Below are 15,044 nucleotides of genomic sequence, written 5' to 3' on the forward strand. Positions count from 1 at the left end.
GATGCTCAACTCACTGCTAGCTGTGAGTGCTGCACTCAATGACCACATCCAGATCCCTCTCCAGCTTCAGGGCATGATCAGCTGGTGATGCCTTATGGTGTTCCACCCTCTATCCACGCCATGGCTGGAAGGGTGAACATCTGGATTCACCACATTAAGACTCTATATAACTATACTTATATGAATACAGAAAGGGTCCAGTGACCTGTTCACTCTGCTGCATGTTAAATGTATTGTTTCTAATGCAAGATTAGGGTTTGACATGGACTTGGAGGAATCCGCTATATCTTTTTCAGGGCTGATACTGATTATTAGAAATCAAGGAGACTGATAATAAAACTTTGGAACTGATATTCATTTGCAGTTGAAATGTTTTAGAATTTTGGACAACCAGTGATGGAATTAGCCTAAGTGAAATTAACTCAAGTACTGATCTTAAGTACAATTTTGAGGTTCTTTACATGACGATATCCTTTGTCTGCTACTTTAAACCTCTTCTCCACTACATGTATTTGATATGTTTAGTTACTTTGCAGATTGCTTCTCTTTTGTTTTTCATTGGCTATTCATTGTGATGCATTACCAATCAGCTAGTGTTGTGGGTGAAACATTGTGTGAGAGGATGCTGCATCAGAGCCAAAGTAGAACATAAACTAGATTATTTTATTGGCAGTCGGACAGAAAAATTCTGAATATTATCTTTAGTAATTGGCCAGGCTGATAATCGATCCCTGGTAAAAATGGTATCCAAGATGTTTAGTTACATTCATTGTGTATCTTTTCTGCTGTTGAGCTGCTGTTGGTGTGTTACTTTAAAGTGTACCATCATGATTTTGAGGCTGAACAACTCATTTATGGACATGTGGAGTGGAGACAAAGACCGTTTTAAATCCAGCAAAGGGATCCTTGTCAGTTTTCTCTTTTTGGGTGAGTTCAGTGGGAAACAGTTGTTACTACAATGGTGTACTAATGAGTAACTACTACGGCATCTCTGAGTTACACTGCCACAATAACAGAAACGCAGTCATCATGATACTTCACTGAATATATCGTTGTATGGCAATTTGGTGGACATCGCTCACCTAAGTGTTCAACTGGAATGTGCAACTGGGACACTGATCGTGAACTGATGCTCCTGATGAGGCCGCAGTTCCTCCCTGAACACCTCAGCCTCCCTGCAGAGATCAAAGTGCTGCCAGCTTCAGCATACATGCACTTTCACACGTCCATTCAAAGTTCTTAACTCTTGTTTTGGCAAGCAGAAAGGGAAGGTACGGACTAATCAGCTCTGCAGTGAATCCACCTAAAAAAAATGGATTTCAGAGACAGTGAGGGAGAGCAAGGCAGTGACTATGGCTTTGTTATTCCCGAAACAACTGACATTGTCATATTGAGTTGCGCTCTACTGAATATAGTACAGCAGGATGCTGTGGTGCTTCAACTTTCTCTATGCTGCAGAGTGTCGTAGTGGTAAATGCAGAGATGATGATAACATAGTGATATTTCCATCATTGTACGGTCCAACATATAATAATAAATGACAAACTTTAAAGATATGAATACATGTTTGTTATATCTGTGTGTGTACAGGATGAGCTTTTTCCTTCGAGCTGAGCGGGACTCAGGGGCTGGGGCTGCAGATACAAACCTGCATTCTTTTAATTTCATAGCAGAAAGATGCATCGCCACATGAAATATGTAAGAGAAAAGTCTGGTCTTGTAAGCCTGCACACCAAGACCACAGGGCTTAAACGTCTTTGCATGTTTGCTTTCTGCATTGAAGATGAGAAGAGATGATGCAAATATTTTGGAGGACACATGCAGGGGCAAGGAAAGGAAGAGGGAAGGATAAGGACGCAAGATGAAAGAAATCAGAAATATATATAACAGGGAAGGAAAGGAAAGCGTGGGGGGGGGGGGGGGGGGGGGTGGCTGTAGCAAAGATGATACAGTAAGAGATGAGGCTGAAGTAGCATAGTGATGTAGAATAAAGGAGATAAGTGGGAAGATGAATGAATAAGGGTATGGGCCCACATGGGGGTAAAGAATTCAAGGAGAGAAAGAAATATGCAGGGGAAAATTGAGGGTAAGGGAAAGAAAGGATTCAAAATGAGAAAAAAGGAGATTAAGAAGCGTAGAGGACGTCCTCGCTCTCATTTTTTGTGGTGTTCTTTGAGTAATGAGGCTGTTAATTAGTACAGGCATGCATGGTTTATTAAATCAAACTGTTTACAACTTTCACTGTCAACCAGATTCTTGCTGGTCGTTGCTGATGTTGCCATGGTAATTACAGTGTTGTGAACGTGTTTGTGATTGATAGGCTAACTCGTAAAAAGTAATACATTAATCATTAGCCTATAATTATTTTAAAAGTAATGTTATTACTCGCTGAGCAATTAATTAAACTGAGCTTTGTGTGGCCCTCCAGAAGTCTCTGCTCTCCTGTAAGTAGCAAAGAAACGACACCGTGCCAATGTTCAAAAGACAAAGTATTTGTAAAATATCCACTGATTGAAAGACATATTTCCACAGTTTCTAACTTTAACTGTCATTAGTCTTTGTGAAGATAATACTATATATATTTTGAGGAAAAATGTTGTATTTCAATCCTCAATTTATTACTGTAGCCATTTAAACCTGCAGTAAAGACATTTTGTCTTCCTGGTCTGGCAGTGAGAGTAACTGCACAAACACTGTTGATTTAATTATGACACCATAGGCTGTGCCATACTCCTATGTAGGCTAGCTCCCATGCAGCCTACTCCATCGCTATGGTTTCTTCCTCCTTCTGCTTTGGCAAAGCAGTCTTTACATCACTATCAAACAGCTATTAAAAACAGTGAAATACAGGGAGATTTATGTGATAGCAATTGGCTTAAACAGCATTGTGTGAACTCGTTTGGCAAAGGCTTTGAATTTAAGGGATGTTCTTTATATGTGAAAGTAAAACAGCAGGTTCGATGTAAGGAAGGCTGCAGCTAATAGTTATTTTCTAGATTATTTTGATAATTAATTTGTTAATTAATTAATTGATTAATTAAATATCATGAAAAATCCACAACAGAATTCACTGAAGTGCAGTACGTTATCAAATAGTTTCATTCAGTAATTCAGTTTATAATCACAGCAGACAAAAAGAAGCGGCAAACATTTGCTTAAACATTTTTTTAAAGGTCAATAGATCATAACAAAGATTTATGAAAATTTGAAATGTAATGTATCAATCTTTTGTCCCCTTTAGGACATTAGTTTTGCAGCCAGGTTAAGACAACCATGAACACATGAGAAAAACCCCTCACAGAACGCTGCCTTCATTTCTGAAGAGCTGCATCTTGTTTTTGTGCGTCAGAAGGAACGCAATGTGAAAACTGTTTCAACTCAATTTCCAACACATAATACACAGAACGACACACCACCTCCACAGTACAAATCTCATTAAAGCATTACACGCAGTAGTGCCAGCAGCTTCAATCAAACTATTCATTGTGTGTGTGTGTGTGTGTGTGTGTGTGTGTGTGTGTGTGTGTGACTGTGCATGTGACCTTTCGAGGTGTAGAAGAACACAGTACACAGAACATAAATTAACATGAAATACTAATCGATCCTGTTGGCGAGTCAGGAGTTCAAAAGGATCAATGTATTTTATCAGCTGTTCCTTTTATGCAAATGTGCATGTTAATGTAGAGAGATATCATTTCTGCTGCTGGAGCATCACTGCAGGTAATATCATTTATATTTTCCTCATTAAGGACATATTTATCCCCTCTCATCCCACCCATCATTGATCAGGATGATATTTCATATGACCCATCCCACAGACTGAGATCCGGCCCTGGCACACCTGGCTCTTCAAGGGAATAGGGGATGACAAGGATTGGTTTGATTTATGTTCTGCCCAAAACACACCTGTGGTGTATTGATTCACCATATATCTGATTTACCAGCTAGTTAATGTATGGTAACTATGCTCATGATCTATGTTAGCTAGATATGTGTGTAACCAGGCCAGGTCAAGGTGCTGCGTGCATGCACACTGTTCTGTGATGCAGTTTGGCTCAGTAAACAAGCAATGAACAGCAGGTCGGCCTCCCTCTCGTTAATACATCACAACACCCATGACTAAAGTTTGAATAGAACCCCTTGGCACCATGCGCCACACTACAGCATCAAATCAAAAACACTTCATGAAACCATGGGCAGTAAACACAGTTTGTGTGCAAATGATTGCATTGTGTTATTCACAGCATGCTGACTTTTTGGGAATCAGGATTATGGATGGATAGATAGATAGATAGATAGATAGATAGATAGATAGATAGATAGATAGATAGATAGATAGATAGATAGATAGATAGATAGGAACTTAATTGACCCTGAAGAAAATAGAACCTTTAAGGGATGGAGGAAAAGCTTACTAACTTCTGTAATCTCCTGCCTAACCAGAGCTGTTTGAATCCATCCTTGAGCTCTGCAGGGTTTTTATCTTTTAGGGTCTCAATGTTTTTTTACATTGGGGCAATACGGGACCTCCTGACCAAAACCTTTAACCACATTAGCATTTTTTTCTGCAGTGTTTTCCACAAACATGTAGCAGACTGCCTCGCCGCTCTGTGAGACACTTTAGGAAACAAGGAGAGGAAAGAAGCAAGCGAGATGAAACATCACACTCACACACATTTTCTCTGTGATACACACAAACACACATCAAGGCCAGTCGAGCTCAGCGTTGCTTTATCTACAGCTTACAGTGAGTTGTTGGAGAATTCTTTGCTGCCAGTCTTCTCTCTGGTAGTGTTTGCGATGTGCATGTCTCAGTGTGCATGTGCAGAAAAGAAAGTGGGGGGGGATAGCAAAGGGCCTGCCTATGTACAGTACTATATGTCTGTTTGTGAGTTAGGCGCACAAAGGAAAACAAACAGGCGTGTTTGGTGTGTGTGTATATGTGTGTGTACACTGCAGTGGCTGTGGATTAGATGGTGCAGACTGAGGCCTGGGGAGTGCTGTTGCAAGAGCAATGAGGCAAAAACAGTGACATAGCAATGTATTGCTGCTTTGTGTCATTGCTGTGTTCTGAGTTCAGCACGGTACACTCCCTCTCTTTTCTACTGTGTAGAAACATCTTCAAACAGAAAAGATATGTAAGAGCGTGATCAGTGAAAATGTCAAAAGTTGTGCATGCTGACAGGAAAAGTTCTTGCTGTTGTCATCTTGTGAATACATTTAGAAATGTGCATGAAAAACACAAGAATTTGAACGGGCTCTACCCTAACTCAAGAGCAGAAAACAAGATCTAACCACTCAAAATTTGACATTTGTTGTCATGTGTCTAAAGCGTGCAATCTTTGTGTTTTACAGGACTCAGCTCAAGAAGGTGTCATCACCCGGGATATTCACCGCACCTTCCCCGCACATGACTACTTCAAGGACTCTGATGGAGATGGACAGGATTCACTGTATAAGATCTGCAAGGTGAGCTATAACATAATATAATAATATGGATATTTGATATTTGATATCAGATATTTGAATTTCATAAAATCGGCACCGGATCATACAGAACCACACAATACCTTGCTTTTTTTCATGACATCACAGAACAGAAGGCAAATCTTGATTTGCAGACTGTCATGCTGTGTTTGAACATCTTTGAAAACTTTCCTGCTGAGAATCAAGTGCTATGAGATGTTTGGTAAGGCAAAATTAGTGCCCATTCTTACAAAGCCAGCCATTAGTTCTTTTTTTCTGTTCTTTGTGGTTTGGCAAGACCCAGTAGAATTTTGTTTGGCATTTCAGGTTGGCTCTGCATTATATGACTGACAGTGCCGCCTTTACTGAGACCTGAACCCTTCCTACACATGACATACCGGACATACCCATCGCGCAGTGGATAGTCATTGATATTCCCTTCCAGATTTTTAAGCGGAAGAATGTGGTGGCTGTTCTGTAGGTGGCAGATATCTCTCAAATTAGCCACCAAAAGGGATTTATGACTACAAAGTTATAGGCAAGAAATAGACTTTTCAGTTGCAGAATGATTTTATTTTAACTCTCTGTCGTCTTCCATAGATGGTTTAGGTTTGGGCATTTTTAGTGGCAGAAGTAAAGTCATCATTTTAACGGCTCTCAACAATTCAGTGATTTGTCCTGATTCACACTGTTAGGCTGAACCTGAGTACATGTTGTTTATGTTGTGCTGCTTGTTATTATTTATAGGCTGTCAGTAGTGACTGCAGCAGAATATATCTGAGAAAACAAGGCGAAAGGCAAAATCAATTTAGTTACAGAATAAAAACCAGTAAATTTAAGGCTGTGGGTGAGGTATGGCAGTATGGCCACTAATATGTTATGTAAATCCTAACTTTAAAGAGCGATGCGCTCATGTTTCGTGTAACTTAATAACACATGTCAAGCCCTCTCTGCTGTCTTCAAGGTACAACAATATAAATGTGTGTTTAATAAAAAGAAGACACATCCTTACAAGAGAAATGCCAGGTAAAAACCCTCTTTACAATGTAAAGTGTTAAATGCAACCTTGATATATTAAAGACCTGTGGCAATACAAACTTACGCATAAAGCATTAAACAGTCCTTCCTGTGGACCTTTTATGGCTCAAATACTGTACCATAAAAACATGCAGTACTGCTTCCTTTTCATTAAGGTGAATATGGAAGGTAAGTGCTGTAAGAAGAAGGTCCCATTGGATTTGCATCACAAGGCAATTATCTGTGGAGACACATGGTACATTTTATTCAGACAAAAGCCAAGGTCAGCACTACTGTAATATCTTAAAGCCACTCTTAATATCTGTCACTGTCCTTCTCTTAGCTTCACTGCAGCTGTGAACTCAACCAAGACGGTTTCTTAGATACAGGTGTCTTTGCACTGCCCTACAGTACATCTTACAGCTCCATCACAAACAGAAACGCTATGTGTGAAAATCATTGCTGATTTTTTTTTTCCCCAAGTAAACAAATGTCAAAAAGGGATTTTCTTTTCTATTGCCACATCTGGCAAAATGTAAATAAATGTTCTTGAAAAGAACATTTATTTATTATGTTGTGTAAGCTATAACTCCTGTTGCTTTAATTAGATAACTTCACTCAGGGAAGAGTTGCAGTGTAATTCCTCCAATCAGCATATCCATCTAGTCAGTAAATCACTTCATTTGTATGTTAACTTTGAGTCGATGTGCTCTTCAAGGTTTGTGATGTTTGGAGGACATTAACTATGGTAATCTTCATGATTCACCTGAAGAGATTGTGAACGTATTAAAGATCAATCTCAATTCAAATTTTCTGAATGTTAACATGCAGATTATTTGCACTTGTATCAGCAATGTTAACATCAGGGATGTTAACTGAAGCATATTTGACTTGTGCATAGCAAGAAGTGATTATGCCAAAAAGTTTCTGGGTAGAAACAAGGAAAGCCTGACTATCAACCGAGATTGTTCAGACACAATAAAGTTATTGTCATGTATAAGCATAAATGACTATCACTGACAAACAACTTTAACAAGGTAACAGGAGAATGCTACGGCCATTAGACTTCATTAGACCATTTTTCTATAACTCTAATAAGCTAAACCAGTAACTAGATGAGAAAAGCTTGCGTTCAATAATCATGCAATCATCAGAAATCCATTTTGCGCGAAGTAAAATCAGATGAAATGAGTACATACATTAAACACAAAGTTTATTATCACAAAAGGTTTGTTTTTATTATTAATTAAGATCAAAGGTACTTTTAGATTTGATGAAGTAGGACTTTCGCTCCTTTTGTATTTTCCTGGCGCTGCAGAAGTGGAGTACGGCTGGTCAGCGCTCTGGGAGAACCTGTCAGGAGGGGTTAGCATCCAGTCTGGACCCAACTAGGTCAGTGGCGAGCCAGCCTTCATTTGTATGCAAATCCATGTAGATTTGCTGCTGATAAGGTTGGTTGGATCTTGAGGCATGAGTGGATTACAGGCACAGAGGATCCAGGACAAAGTTTATATTCATCTTCATATCTTACTCAGTAATAAGCCTGGAGTCCTTTATTTTCTAACATTTATTCTACGGGGAAGGTCACCTGAGCTCTGTGCTCTTTTTCAGTGATAATCTGTTTCATTCTCTTAATGTTGCACTCAGTCACACCTCCAGCTAACCTGTACAACCTCACATATCAACTGGTGGTCACTCAGAAGGCCTGCTGGGGCAGTGGGGGGGTTTACTGCCTCACTCAAGGGCACACGGAAAATTGGTTTTCAGGGAGAGGAGAGCATTATTCTCATAGCTGGTGTGGGGATTAAAACCTGTGACTCCTAGATAAATGGATAAAGAGAATACTTTCTATGTTTCCATATAAACAGAACTTAAACAAAGCAGGGGGAAAAGCAAACATAATAGCGCCTCATCAACCAGGCTAATGTTGTGTATCCCTGTGATCACTGAGTGTTTCCATGCACACATTATTCAGCATGCCTACTCATATCCTAGTGACCACCATCCTGATCAGATATATGTATACTTGTAAGCACCATGCCAGTGTAGAAAAGGGGGAGGGGGCAATCAACTGTATGTAGGCAATATTCACAATTTGAAAGGTAATCTTGTTAATAGTAGAATTCACAGACATTTAAATGATTATGATTAACAATACTAAGTCCAAATGCCACATCAATACCAAATATTTACATAATTTCACATCTTTTTTTAGATAATCTTTACTGAATTCAATGGAGTGTATCTAAAAGAATGTCACTTTTTCTATTTCCTAATTAAGTGTAAAGTGTTACATGAGAGGATCAGAGGATGTGAGTCCTTTTCAAGAGGCACAGAAATGTTACTCATTTTGTAATGTTTGTTGCCTTAATCCATGGGTTCCAGTACACTTTGCACTGTATTCCTGAGGTATTTCCTGATACTAGATACCCTTACTGTGAGAGCACCTGACAGGCCGTTAACCCCATGTGAAGCAGCGGAAGCAACTTCTTCCTTCATTCACATTACTTGCTCAAGGATGCTTCTAAGCACGTATGCTGATAGTCCTATTGGCTGTTCCAGGATAAACCTAATTTTTTAAAATCATTTTGTCAGGATTCCCTGGTTATTTGAACCAAAACAAAGTTCAAAATCCAAAGTTGTACACGTATAGAAGCAAAAGAAATTGTATTATCTATGAACAACTATGCATATAGATTGTAATAATCCACCCCTCTGAGCCTATTATCTGCTCAGGCTAACAAATTTAGATTTCACCCACCAGGACCTCCCCCATCCATCTGTCAGCATGCACTCCTCCCAGCCGAGTTGGGGACATGTGAATGCCACACTCCATCAAGCATGTCAGCTTGTAGATTACACTCCAGACAGCTCCACAAGACTTCTCTATTTCCTCCACGTAAAAACTCAAAATTAGTTGAGCAGATCAGCAGTGGAGCTCTGGATGTCCACCCTCATTTTTCGGAGCACGGAAAGAGGGAGACAATCTTTGAACCCAATATATGGAGGTTTGACTGCAGCCGAAGTTAATGTGTCCATCAAAGCATGAATATCGTGACAAAATATCTCGGAGGAAGATATTGAACTGCTACCAGCATAATCATTTTGAGTGGCTCTAGATAAAAGCTAAATTAAACACATATATGTGAAGAAGTTAGAGTAAATTGGTGTGTTTCATCAAACCTCACACAGTCCACGAGGTGTACAGCTGCCACCGCATTTGTACAGGGTCCTTATTGTCTGGATTCATGCTCAGTTTTGGTGCCTCTGACCTCTCCAGCATTTTTGAGATGCCGGTTTCGCTATCTCCCTTATCTAGAGGTCGGGTGTGCCAGTTCACCTCTGTGTGGTTCCCTCTGATGCCTACCATTCAGGCAGACATTGCATTCACATGAATTTGCTGTCCAGTGTAAATGTTGCTGTCGGCAGCCAGTATGTCTTACAAGGATGTAGACACGCAAGAGTTGAAGCTGTGTGTTGTTATTCCCCTTCTAAAAAATAAAACTGTAGGTCAAATAGGTCAGTGTTTTAGACACGTTTGCCTCTCCCTGGATCCTTGTTTACACTGTGAAAAGGTTTGTCTGTTTGCTCATTAGTATGATTGGTGGGGTGTGTCAACTGCCGACTGTTAGGAGACAGCATCTCTCCCGAACGGTCATCTGAAGGTTACTCTCTTTGATCAGTCTTCCATACTTTAATGACCAAACCAGCCAGGTTTTTCATATTGGACAGGCCCCCTTTGCTCTTACTACAGCAGCGGTGAGAAGTTTTATGTTGTGGCGTGACTGGCTTCTCCTTGCTGTACTCACTGTAATGGCCAAGCCTGGTTGTTGATGGAGACAGCAACCAGACTGATTGGTGACTGAAATACATTTATTATTGTTGTACTGATGCCATGATAGTGAGCACAGGCAGTACTGATTTTAAAACCAGGTGTATTTTCATATTTACACAAAGTTTTAAATGACAACGTGAAAACAATGTGACAATGAGAAGGCGGTCACCCATAGTAATGAACCCGTAAGGATACTCTGCATGACAGAGGTTTATAGCAGGTTTCTGCTCATTGGTTTGCTGTCTGGCCCACAACTTTGCTGTTTGATTCCACTCTTAAATCTACAATATGTAGTTATCCACCTATAACAAAAATGTGCAGAGTGTTTGTGGACAGAGACGCTGCAAGCCAGAGCTGGCTAGAGGTTTGTAGGCTAAGCCATTAAACAACTACCATTTCAGATGAAAATCTGTCTGATATGTTCACAACAACAAGTTTTGATGTTTTCTTCACGTTCAGTTTAGTATCATTCTGACTTCCCAAACCTGGTGGTAGTGTCAACAACCTAATGAAACTACTTTGGGTTAACTTGGTGATTTCTCTTGGTTTTAACATTGTTGGAAACATTTCAGATAATGTAAGTACACAACTTAACAAATTGTATAGCTAAGACCTAGCTTCTTTTAGACATTTTAATGCAGAATTTCTACATATTGTATCATTAATTGCTCTTATTGTGCCACAGTAGGTAGCTGATGAGTGAAAACTCTGGTACACAATGTTCTCCCAGCAACATCACACAAAAGCATAGTGGTGAGCTGGGGAGCATTGTTGAGCGATTATAGCTAAAGAACCAGATGTCTTTGTCAGGAGTTGTAGTAGATCACAGGCAAACATGACAACACGATTGGTAAGGTTGTAGCTGCTGGATTTGATGAGCAAGTGTTTCCAATTTCTGACAAGTTCACAATATCATCATAATGTAAAATGTTGTTAAAGATCAAGCATATTTCCATTTGATAGTTTGGTGATTTTCTGTTCGTCAAATAATTTCTCTGGCGCTATTTTATTAGATACAAGGTGTTCTCTCAGCATTTAGGGAATAGAGATGGGAATAATGAAAGAAGAGACAGAGGTTGCCACTGACAAAGTAAAAAACAAAGACAGGGACTAGGGGAAAGTCCCTGGAGAAACTTCTCTGAAAAAGAGAAACATTGGAACTGGAGAGAAACTGTCTCTAAGGAGGTGTCCTCTGTATGTGCTGATGCTCTAGATCAACAAGATACTAAGCTTTCAAGATCAGATGGTGGAGAGTGTAGTTGTTTCTTGCTTTGAGATGTTAGCCAGAATTCCAGAGCATATTAATTTTGGGATGACTCAAGAATGACTGTTCTGCTCGCACTACCATACCATACCATACCATAACATACCATAACATACTATAACATACCAGGTAACTCTCCACTGTTTTGGTTCAACTTTGCAGCTGTTTTTTCTTTAATGTTTATGTAACAACTGAAAAGTTTAGAGAAATCAGGGAAATAACAGACAAAAAAAGAGATAGTATGTACTTCCCAAAGGTGGTGATAACATGTATGTAAATGTGACTCCCCTAGTTGTAGGCCAGGAAACATAATGTTCATAGTAACGGATTTTAGATTTTTTAGTCATCTGAAGGAAATGTGTCTCATACTCCTTCAAATTTGCTCTTTTTGCGCACTTGAATTTTAAAGGGGTCGATCAGATTTTATGAGTACAAGACAAATGATATACAGAGTATCATTCATCCTTAGTCATTTTTAGACTTGCACTAACCATCCAGCAGTGTGAAGAATATTCACACCATCAGTTACATCACATCCATGATGATGGTATACTATTTAAGCATCCCAGTATTACCAGGATATGTCATTAGCATATGTGCGCATCTGTACAGTTGTGTGGTTGCTTTATGTTATGTGGTATTTGCAAGACTCACTGATCCTCACAGTAGGCAGTCTGAAGTGTTTTTATCAGGTTTTAATGCTCAAAGAGGGCAGACTATCCTCAGCTTAAGCAATGGCATTTTCATGTTGACATCAATGTTAATGTTTAAGTTTTTCCAACAGTACAACATTCATCTATTGATTATAAATGGATGTCTTGCTGATAATAACCGAATTGATTTTTTCCTTTCTCTCTTTCTTACTCTCTCACAGGCCTACTCTGTGTATGATGAAGAAATTGGTTACTGCCAGGGTCAGTCTTTCCTTGCTGCTGTTTTGCTGTTACACGTGAGTTAACTCTATCTATCTATCCACTGAGCATGCCTACGCACGGTTATGACAAATGCACCAGATAGATGACTACAACACAAACAACACATTATCACCTCAAGCTTTTTTTTTTTTTTTTTTTTACAATTTTCTATTTTCTATAATACCTTTATACTCATGCTCATACATTCATTCTCAACAACAACATAGAGTGCGTAGGGATGACATATTCTTGCAGGCTAACCAGGAATTTAGCATCACCCTGGTTCCCCAGTCAAAAACCCAATGAGATTTTTTCATTGGATTTTGGATTACTGCAGAAAATATGATCTGTGGCAAACACAAGTGTATGATACGCGTAGATGAACATCACTTGGGATTTTTAAGCATCTTTTAATCACTAGAATTCAAAAGCTAATGCTTGACTATAAACATCACCAAAATGTCTTACTACACAATTGCAATACACGTTGGAGTTACAATAGTTTGCAACTAAAGTCGGCCTGTAAAGACAGATGAGTGAGTAGATGAGACTCTGTGAGCATGATGATGTTCAGTGTCTGTGACAACTTGTTTTTTTGCCACTTGTTAGCAACCAGTACTTTTAAAGACACATAGGCGCTTTATAATCAAATTGTGGGACATTAATGATGTATTTTATGTCACAGAACCAAATGTGTTAATATTTTAAGCCTGTGATAACTTCAGACCTTATTTCAGGCTTTTAACCTGGAACCCAATTCTGACAAGGCAACTGAATGTGCAAAAATGCTGACTGGTTTTAGGACTTACTACTACAGCACTCTATTAGTATAGCTTTTCTTCCTTCATGTAAAAACTTGCTTATGTAGCTTTCCCTCATCCCTTCCTTTCAAAATAAAAGCTCCACCACAATATAACAGCCTGAATTGAGGCTGAGAGAGGGGGGGAGACAGCAACTTTCTTTTCAACCACAGACGTTGTTTTCAAACTGCTGGAATGAAAACCGTTTATAGCAAATCAGTTATTGCAGAAAAGAGGGAGTTATTTTCAAGGTCACAGTCAGACACATGTTTTAAAGAACACCTGCTCTATACAGTATACCCCATCCCATACATAGTTACGAATATATTTGTTTTGTGTAGTCTTTCTTTTAATGTATTGCTTGTCTGCATAAAGTACCAGAAATTTTATTTGCAGAAGGTTTTAACAGACAGATGGAGAGAGACAGAGGAGACACATGGAGGCGGGAGTCCCAGTAGGAGCAGAGACAGTGGTTGAAGTTTGGTCGAGGTCCAAAAGACAAGGGCAGCAGAGGTTAAAGAGGAAGAAGGGTGGAGAAGAGAGAAGAGGTCAGAAAGCAGTGGGCTGCAGAGAGATGGTTAGAGAGTCATGGAGGAGAACTATGAATGAGTTTATCATCATGAGGTATAGGGGAGAGGAGACAGGAGTGTAAAAGAGAGGAGAGTGGAGGAATACAGGTGGAAGTTATGGGGGATGAGGCTGTAAAGGTGAAGGGGAGGAGGGGGAGAGATAAAGGGTACAGCAGCAGTAAAAGAAAAGAGAGGTTATACAGGAGGAGGAGGAGGGGAGGGGGAGGAGGCAGACAGTTATGGAGGAGGAGGAGGAGGAGGAGGAAGAAGAAGGGAGAGGTTATGGAGGAGATGTCAGGAATATTAATAGGGGTTCAGGTTTACCTGCAGGAGCCCATTCAGCCCCAAACACATACTGTCACTCTGATTAAACATCACCTCACCGTCTGCAAGTGTGTGTGTCTGTGAGAGGAGGAAAACCCGCATAGACACACACATGCAAATATCTTTAAGCTTTTCCTCATGTCACACACGCCCCCAAACACACAAAGACTGAGAGACACTTTAAAAAGATAATTTTGCGCACACATGCAAACACCATGACATTCGTCCCTTCATGTCATTCACACTTTCTTCTTCTTTCTTGCAGCGTTTATATAGAGTCTGTCTAATAATGTCAGAAAAAATATTCTGTCCTCTTTTCCAACTTTTTTAAGAAGCAGGCGGGAGGGTTCATCAGATACATTTTAGCCCTGGTCTGGAAGCATCACACTGCCTTACCGTAGCTGATGTGCGGATGGAGATAAAAAATGAATCTGTTTCTTGTCTTGAAGACTGAGTGTGACAAATGTGGTTTAGAGATCCAAACAAGTTTAGCTTCCTGTGTGGTAGCAGATCTAGCATTTTACTTCCTATAGCTATAGTTTATGGTTATCCATGTGTTTCCAGATGCCTGAGGAACAGGCCTTCTGCGTGTTGGTGAAAATCATGTACGAGTATGGCCTCAGAGCTCTCTATAAAAACAACTTTGAGGATCTTCACTGCAAGTTCTACCAGCTGGAGAGGCTGATGCAGGTTAGTTATGCAATGTTTGATAATATTGGAAAAGTAATGGAATGGAAAATCACAATGCAATGGAAGGTTCCATCATGCTCAGAAGACGACCCTGACTTCATGGATGACCAGAGAGATGGATGATATACTGTAGTTGTGAAATGGCCACTAGTTCTGAAGGTGCTT

The 15,044-nt window shown here is 39.7% G+C and overlaps 1 protein-coding gene across 4 annotated transcripts in view; it reads left to right on the top strand.

Moving 5' to 3' along the window:
• The window catches only part of rabgap1l (RAB GTPase activating protein 1-like), a 116,437-nt gene that overhangs the window by 63,168 nt on the left and 38,225 nt on the right, over positions 1 to 15,044 (top strand). For 2 of the 4 annotated variants that reach the window (XM_037113838.1, XM_037113839.1), the window contains exons 14-16: positions 5,356 to 5,469; positions 12,457 to 12,531; positions 14,754 to 14,879. In XM_037113838.1, the coding sequence (XP_036969733.1) occupies positions 5,356 to 5,469; positions 12,457 to 12,531; positions 14,754 to 14,879 (315 nt within the window). Of the gene's footprint in view, positions 1 to 2,309; positions 2,445 to 5,355; positions 5,470 to 12,456; positions 12,532 to 13,717; positions 13,845 to 14,753; positions 14,880 to 15,044 lie in introns of those variants that run through there. The other 2 variants (XM_037113840.1, XM_037113841.1) reach the window with 2 other exon arrangements.

Source organism: Acanthopagrus latus, chromosome 11 (genome assembly GCF_904848185.1).
Source record: "Acanthopagrus latus isolate v.2019 chromosome 11, fAcaLat1.1, whole genome shotgun sequence".
In the NCBI taxonomy this organism is placed as follows: Eukaryota; Metazoa; Chordata; class Actinopteri; order Spariformes; family Sparidae; genus Acanthopagrus; species Acanthopagrus latus.